This window comes from Prosopis cineraria, unplaced genomic scaffold, assembly GCF_029017545.1.
Source record: "Prosopis cineraria cultivar Desert tree isolate PC_DT_omini unplaced genomic scaffold, ASM2901754v1 PC14, whole genome shotgun sequence".
Taxonomy (NCBI): Eukaryota; Viridiplantae; Streptophyta; class Magnoliopsida; order Fabales; family Fabaceae; genus Prosopis; species Prosopis cineraria.
The window spans coordinates 7019841-7028303 of NW_026555345.1; the positions used below are offsets into that span (position 1 = coordinate 7019841).

Here is an 8463-nt window from a genome sequence, read left to right on the forward strand (position 1 = left end):
TAAAGGAGAAAAACAAAAGCTCTAGTAGATTCCTGATTAGAAAGAGGTGGAGTCAAATAAGCCATTTTCTTTAACCTGTCACTATTTTTACTGGTCTCCATATGTTTTACCTCTAATAAGAGCAGTATTAAATGTATTGTAACCAATGACCCGACCAATAACCTGGAATTCATATGAGCTTCTTGCTAGCAGCATCTCAAAACCATGAATGGAGCACCCCAAGTCTCTATCAATCACACATAACTAGCGGCTAGGAAATTTTCGGCAGATATGAAACTAGTTTCTCACCTGTTCATCAAGCGTAAAATAATGCAAATAATTTGCTCCCCACAAGCCTTGACTATTTCTTTCCAGCTGCTTCTCCTTCTCTTGCAACGAATGTCAAAATTTACAATTTGACGCCTTTACAGTCTACAATTTCCATTAATTTTAAGGGACCTAAGATTCATTTGGTTCAATAAAACAAGCAGGATGACTGCAGTTATCACGCACTTGAAGAAGGAGATACAATGGCATCTGCATTGGATACAAGCCGAACCTCGTATAGGTCATTCTCACCCTTTGCTGCACCCAAAATAATACATCAGAATGCATGCATTATTAAAATTTTGTGGTTAAACCATACTTGTTTGCTTAGAACTAGAGAAGTCTGCAATTACGGACTCACCAACTTCAGCTGTAATTCCTGGCCCAAAGAATGACGTAAATTTTGCCTAAAGACATACCAAAGAAAAAGTAAATATTCATGCCAAGATATTAACATGCCTGTGGATCTTATACTTCAATTAAATGGAATATTAACTAGATCAAACATCAAAAGCAATCAACATGGAAGGTTAAAGCTTTCAAGTTATCAACATATGTTGTAATATATAAATTACACTGACTGAGCCCTTCCAAGTACGGGTAACAATAGATATCCATGATCTACATCTGTTCCATCCATTTATTAAAATAAAAAGTTATAGATAAAATACATCGTGTAAAATTGGGTCCAATTTTTAACGGCTACATCTGGATCAACTCAACCCAACGGATCATGAATATCCAATGGATACTTTCACTTTTGGTCTAATAGATCTACCCTTTTAAATCCAAGAATGTATATATACCATGCACGGACATGCGCATCCATATGCTAGTGTGTGTGTGTGTGTGTGTGTGTGTGTGTGTGTGTGTAAATCCTTATACACTACATACACATGCATGTCACTAACTTACTCATGAATACTCAAGTCAGGGGGAAAAAAAAAAAAACTTATGCATGTATACATGTATATAGGTATGCACACACGCACATATGCGTTTTTCTTTTTTTTTTTTCCTCATTCTAAATTTTGAGAAGAATCTTAAACTTGCTGCTTTAGAACACAAGTATATTTTGAAAATAGACAATATCAACCATAACTTTATGGAATAAATTACAATCAAACTATGCATTTTAATTAATATTTAAGTAATTGGAAGATTGGATGGATTAGATATTGGTCCAAATAAACGATCCACAAATGGATGAACATGCTTCCAAAAAATAGAACATGGATGGATTTGGATTATCCAAGAAGCTGTCTACTGAAATTGTCAAGGTTGACCAACTGCCCATTTTTATCTGACCTAGAATCCACCCATAAAGAATTATAAAAAGTAGATTCTATCTCTTGACAGTTGGTTATCCATTTTTGTTTTACAGTTCAGAGCCAAATAGCCACCTCCTTGTTCGTCTAGCTTGGCAACTTTCAACTTTGTATCAAGATCTTTCAAATTTTCAATTAGAAGGGGAGGTTCGTCAAATAGTGTGTTAATTTTTGTACATTGAATCAGTTTTTGGACATAATATAATAGTGAGTTCCTGATTTCATTAAAGCCAAATGCCTAAGTTGTCATCCAATAATTTTTGCAACTGGAAATCTTTTTTGAGAGAAAGAACTGTTTTTGGGATTTTTGTTGGAAGTGAAGATAGAATATTTTGCTGGCCTCTTTTATTAGTGAGCACGTTAATAGTAAATGCAACAGTAAAGGAAAGTTGCTTACCTGTCTCTGTTCAAAATCTGACAACTGCAGAGCTTTAGCCTCAAAAGCCAAGACCAAACAGTATTTACCAAGTGGTGTGACCTAATCATGTGGCAGGATCAATTAGGCAATGACCATAGAGTCTAATCAAGTAAAATATTCTCTACCAAATCATTCTCAAGGCAGTATCTCAGTTAAACACAGATTATGGCATGGGGAAAACTAGCAAGCAATCCCTGAAAATTTAGGGACTTCACTTAGATCAAACATCTTTTTGCAAAAATGAAGTTGACATAAGCTTGAGTTACCAAAATGGCTACAGGGTCAGTCCCACATAATTGAGACGATAATATTGAAGGGATCTAAACATAGGCTAAAGAATAATTGAATAACATGTAACATGTACGCTAACAATAAAGATTAGAATTGAAAATAAATCTATTTAAAAGTATAAATAGATGGTAAAAGGATGAGGGGATTTTTTTTTTCGAAAAAAAAAGACCCCCATATTGCAGGGTAGGGAAACACATAAACTAGTACCATAACTTCCCACAAACTATTATCATTTTTTCTAGAAAATGAAAAACTTCCAATATTTTCCTTTAGTGTTTGCCGATGGAATTAGATCAATATTAGAAGAGTACCAAAAAAAAAAACATCAGATATAGAACAGATAAATGAATCTACCCAAACAGGAAAACCATACTTCTTCACGAATCATTTTTAGAACAGGTGCATTCCTCCTTGGTATTCCTCCTCCCTGGAAATTTCAAAGCAGATAAATTAATTTCATGAGCCAAGATTAAAAATATACACTAACACTTCCATGTTGGATAAATCATGTAAGTTTCACAATTCAGTTCACAAATATTGATTATTCAGTATACAAACAAGAAATGAACTTCACACCATAGCTTTTACGTTTTTCAAACTCTATCCGGTAAAAATTAAGTCATATGATTAGAATTAGGCTCTCTACCCTTTCTTATAATCATACAGATGGTGAAATTTCTGTTCTAATCGTCCTGTCGATGCATTATCTAGATAGGTGGTGATGATGCTGACATGAAGAAAAATCATCAAGTATATTTGAAATTAAAGATCTTGGCTCATTGAAATACTTTCTGGGAATTCACTTTGATGGATCAAAAGTAGACATTTCCATTAACCAATAAAAGCACACAGTTGATCTACTAAAAGAGAAAGGGCTCCTAGATTTCAAAGTAATTGAGACCCCTATCACCGCCAATATAAAGCTCCAACCAAACAAGACAAAAGACAAATTTGACAAAAACAAATATCTAAAGATAGTTGGGAGGCTCGTCTGCTTATAGATGTCCAAACATAGATTTTGTAGTTAATGTGGTGAGTCTTTTTTTGAGGCAGTATATTCGATTCCAGAGTACCTTAACGAGTTACTAGTGAGAGGAATGCTTTATAAAAAGCAAGGGATACTACAGGTAGAAGTCTATGTTGGCACATATTGGGATGGAAATATTAGTGACAGAAGATATACTTCTAATGATTGCACTTCTGTTTGTGGAAATCTAGTAATAAGGAGTAAGAAGCGAAAGTGGCAACTGGAAATAGTGCACGGGCCACATTTAAATTATAAGCCCATGAGTTTGTGAGGCATTGTGGATTGAAGGGGAACATGAGGAACTTAGCATTCATAGCTCCACAACTTTGAAAATCTATTGCAACAATAAAGCAATTATCTCCATTGCCAGTAATCCAGTCCTTCATGGAGTCATGACAAACTAAACATGGTGAACTAGATAAGCAATTTAGTTAGGAACAAATAGAAAGAGGTCATATTTGTGTTACCTATGTCCCCAGAAATGATCAGTTGACAGACATGTTGACTATAGGACTGGACTGACCAATAAGAAGCTCAATAACTTAGTAAGAAAGTTGTCCATGAAAAACATTTTCCAACCAGCTTGACGGGATGTGAAAGCTGCTCAAGATATTTCCATGTTTTTGATATTTCTCAACTCCTTATATCTTTATTCCCAGAGTTTAGGAGGGTAGGAATTGTATATATTCAAATTCTATTTCAAGTCTACTCATCAAGTTAGTTTTTTAGTTCCTATACTTCAGGATTTTGCTGTCAAATACTTCGCCTTTATCTTTCTATAAAAGCTGGTGTCCTGTTAGTATGCAGAATAAATAAATAAATAAATAAACTGGAAAGAAGTAATCTACCATTCATAAAGCATCGCATAATTAGCAACTTGGCACTCAACCGAAATGAGAATTAAGGGGAACTACATCCTTAAAATCATGTCTTTTTTCAGCAAAGAGATAACTGCATATGCCAACTGCCAAGAATGTAACCACTACAACCCCAGTTTGTTACTGTCTCAAGTGCTGAGTTCATTCTTCACTATAAAGAGATCAGTTCCATCATGCAATTCATTTGTTTGTCATCCATCAATCCGGACAGGTGTCACTATGTTGCTCAATTTTCAAAATTTCCTCCAACTATATACTCTTGGCAACATCTGTTAGTACTTCAAAGGATTCCAGATTCCCACTAGAACTCATCCTTTGTCAGATGATAAATATAAAAACAATTCAAGGGCCTCCTACTATAAAAGCTTAAGCCTTTGGATGAAAGGTTCCCTGTATCCTTCATGACCAAACACCTTGGCCCTTCAGTTTCTTCTAATAAAATAAATTAAAATTTTAAAGCAGGTATGGTAGGTAAGCTTTGTCTACAATTCATGCCCTACCCCAAGGGGTTTCATAAGAGGGGACCAGTCACAGGCTTCCTCCAACAAATCAAGCTTTTTGTGACATAATTTTTCTCGAAAATATTGTTCAATTTGGTAATGCAGACCTTACCAAGAAACCCCTCATACACTTAAAACTTCACAAGAGGAAAATGCTCCCTCACTGAAGAAGCTAACCACAGCAATCAGTTTCAATATGTGTTGTCAAAAAATGCACCAAGAACTTAACTCATCTCACATTCAAAGCTATAGAATAATAAACTATACTTGCTTTTATGCATGCCGTAAAACAAAGAAAAAGAATTTAATTTTGCCCTTTAAATATGAGATAAGAGAATAAATAATATACAAATGAAAATCATGCTTCTAAAAGAAATGCAGTAAAGTGAAATAACATACTAGACCATATTGGAATATCCGTTTCAATGCCTCATCCAAATGCTGCTCATCCCCATACCGAAATCGAGTGACATCGTTCTTGACCTACAAGGCCATAGACATTTCACACAGAAAATTGATTTTTGTAACCATACTTAATGGGGTACAATGGCATTCACATTGAGTATATAGGAGTGAAGGAAATATTTAAATCTATAAATGATACATAAAATCACATTGTGATTTGATTTTCTTGTAGTATATCCGGGGGGCTAGTGATGCAATTTGAGAAGATGCAATTATGTTCATATCATTAAGTAATAATGTAATTACTTTTGAGAGATAAGGGTTTGGCAGAAATACTAGTTTTTATCTAGGTTGTCCTTTCTGTGTTCCCAGAAACAAGTTCAAGTTGAAGTCATGACAGAGAGAGTAATCACTAGAGACATAAATCTTAAGGCAGGAAACTAGGAAACTTTGGTAATTGATATCCATCGTTCATAATTCCTTTGGCTGTCCTTTCTCATTTAGCATAAAGAATAGAATTTTTGAAAGCATAATATGATAAAGAGCATATATGGAAACATATGCAGATCAGGAACCCAACCTGAAGTATCACATTTAATGGAAAACATTAATCATTCCAAATGGCTATTAAATAATAAAGGTGAACTACTCTTAGCTTCAGGCATTGACAAGGCATCGATCTGCAGATATGGACTACTCATGCGGCAAGAACAAGGAAAGTAAGAAAATTTTTGCCACAAATTAATGTTCCCATATTCCTACCCTTGAGAAAAATATAACTTTCCAACAGATGATAATTAAGGAAAAGAAAAGAAAATTTGCATATTTCATTTTTCCTAACTAAAGATAATTGATCATGCTAACAAGTGCATAATCACTGACTTTCTGCGGTACAATATACTGTGAACATATCAAGTTAGTTTGACAATGAAAGCTTTCTTTCTTATATTAATCAAATTTCGTTCAAGGAATATTAAATCTAATCCTTAAAGCTATGATGAAAATTTGCTACAAAAGCTTCAGCCTGAAGGAAAAAAAATAGATGTCATGCACACAATACCTAGCACGAATGTACCAAGTTATAGCAACTATCATGGCCAAATCAATAAATAGAACAGTGCTAATGTAATTATAGAACAGAAAAGACAACACTCAACTACACATTAGAAAAACAGAAGACAGATTTCAAAATTCTAGAACTGGTAATAGAAATGAAATTACCTGTTTAAGAATTGGAGTGGCACATGTTTCCCTTAAATTCTGAGCATCTGAATAGGTCAGGCATGGAACTGGTTTTAGTTCAGCATACTGCATAAAAAGATGGCCCCATTGTCAAAATATGAACCAAACTACGTGTGTGATCCACATGAGCACCCCTAGAGTCAAGAAAAGTGATAGGCATGAAATACTCAATAAAATTAACTACATTCATTAGCTAAAACCTCCGTATTATAAATTCTCTTTTAAATGGATGAACATTTCTTTCACCTTGAGTGCCATCCCAATAATCGCAAGAGGGAACCCATATGTTAACATTATAGCTGACCATTCTGATCCTGGGAGGATGTTAAAATATGCCCCAAAGCCATACCTGTATATTTCAAAAAAAAAAAAAAAACCATCGTTATAAGAAGAAGCGCTTTATATAGCTATCATGTATTAATGTGGAGGGAAACTCACACCAAAAGTGAAACTCCGACAGCTAGACCAACTACGCCAAATGAGATCTGCAATAATAATAATTCCTGTGTAAGTTAATCTGAAAAAGACAAGCACAAAAAGCAAAAATAAATGAAACTAAGCTAGTTATTAAATTTCCTACGAAGGGGAACAAGACAAGCATCTAAATCAGCAAGTTAGTTAACAGTAACACGAACTAAAACTTGCAGTGGCAGATAAGATTTCCATGAGAAAGCAGGAAAATATTACAGACAATCAATGTATTCAGTATCCACTAACGTATTTTGTTTATGACATGAAAGTTTGGAACAGAATAATTGTGAATTTATGGAAATATGTTGATCCGACAAAAGTAAATTCATTTTTACAATGGGAAAGTTAATGTGGCACTTTCAAGTTTCTTGCTTCACGGAGTGAAACAGGATTTAAATATTTCACAAGGTAAAAATAAGTAAAGATCGGCCCATTAACATTTAAACTTATATCATTAGGGATGTTTTAGAGTATTGATTATAGCATAATGTAATATTCGTCGAAGTCTCAACACCATAACAACTCTTTCTCCGACCATAAATCAAAAGGGACTTTCCCCTTCAAGAGGAAAAAGGACTCTTCGCAGCGTCACCACGCATTCTCTCACAAAACCTTCAAGTGCTTGATAGATTTTAAAAACAAGACCTACCAATTCTTTCAGAAAACTAAAATAAATTGGGTAACATCACAATACTAACTACAAAACACAAGCGAAACAGAAACAGACCTTAGAAAGTGAGAACCCCTCATCCGGAACAATGGTCTTGTTGCCAACGTCAATGGAAGCAGATTGTGTAGAATCAGCAGCCCTGGGTATCAACACCAACTTTGATCTACGATGACTCTCGGAAATTCTGCCATTAGATTCAAGCTGAATGAAAATGCTGCTGCCCGTGAGTTGTGACCTACTTTTGTTGAGATGACCACGAGCTGAACTAGTCAGAGCGATAAAACGATGACGACAGCAGAAGCCGAATTGTTCGCCAGAGCAAACAACGGCTCCGCCGGCCGGTGACACTGATGACCTGAGAAGCATTAGTTTGACAGTGGCTTCTTCCGAGATGGCGTTTGCCTCGTTGAGCACAAGAGGAGGAAGTGTGGGTGAGGTCGAAGAAAAACTGTCCGTTGCTCCCAACCGCCAAAATTTGGATTACGTGTCGACATTAGGTTCAACTGAATTTATCTGGATTTCATTATTTCATTATTTTATTTACATTTTTTTTTTTGGCCTACCATTATTTTATTTACAAATGTTTTTATTTTACAAATGTTCTATATTTTTAGTCAATAATTGCGATTTATTTTAAACGATTTCTGCTCTGTTTTGGAGATTATGCTTGCTTAAAAACCTTTTAAATGTGTTTTGGCCAACAAAAATTTTAAAACTATATTTTAAAAAAATTGTCGGATTTCATTATTTTATTTACAAATGTTTTATATTTTTAGTCAATAATAATTTAGACTTACTTCAAACGGTTTCTGGTCTGTTTCGGAGATTTATGCTTGTTTTCAACTCACTTCAAATTTTGAACAGATTCAGCTAAGACCAAAGTAGTATAAATTGATAATTGAAGAAAATTTTAGGATAAAAATTTCA

The 8463-nt window shown here is 34.5% G+C and overlaps 1 protein-coding gene across 1 annotated transcript; it reads right to left on the reverse strand.

The window, feature by feature from the left end:
• On the reverse strand, nt 1–8000 carry LOC129293714 (uncharacterized). Its single transcript, XM_054931799.1, has 9 exons — nt 7594–8000; nt 6834–6880; nt 6642–6744; nt 6375–6461; nt 5148–5231; nt 2717–2770; nt 2032–2112; nt 668–713; nt 1–564 (listed from the first exon to the last, which is right to left on the reverse strand). Exons 1-9 carry the CDS (start codon nt 7900–7902, stop codon nt 485–487), a joined length of 891 nt encoding a protein of 296 aa, XP_054787774.1. The 5' UTR covers nt 7903–8000; the 3' UTR covers nt 1–484.
• Between the last annotated feature and the right edge of the window lie 463 nt (nt 8001–8463).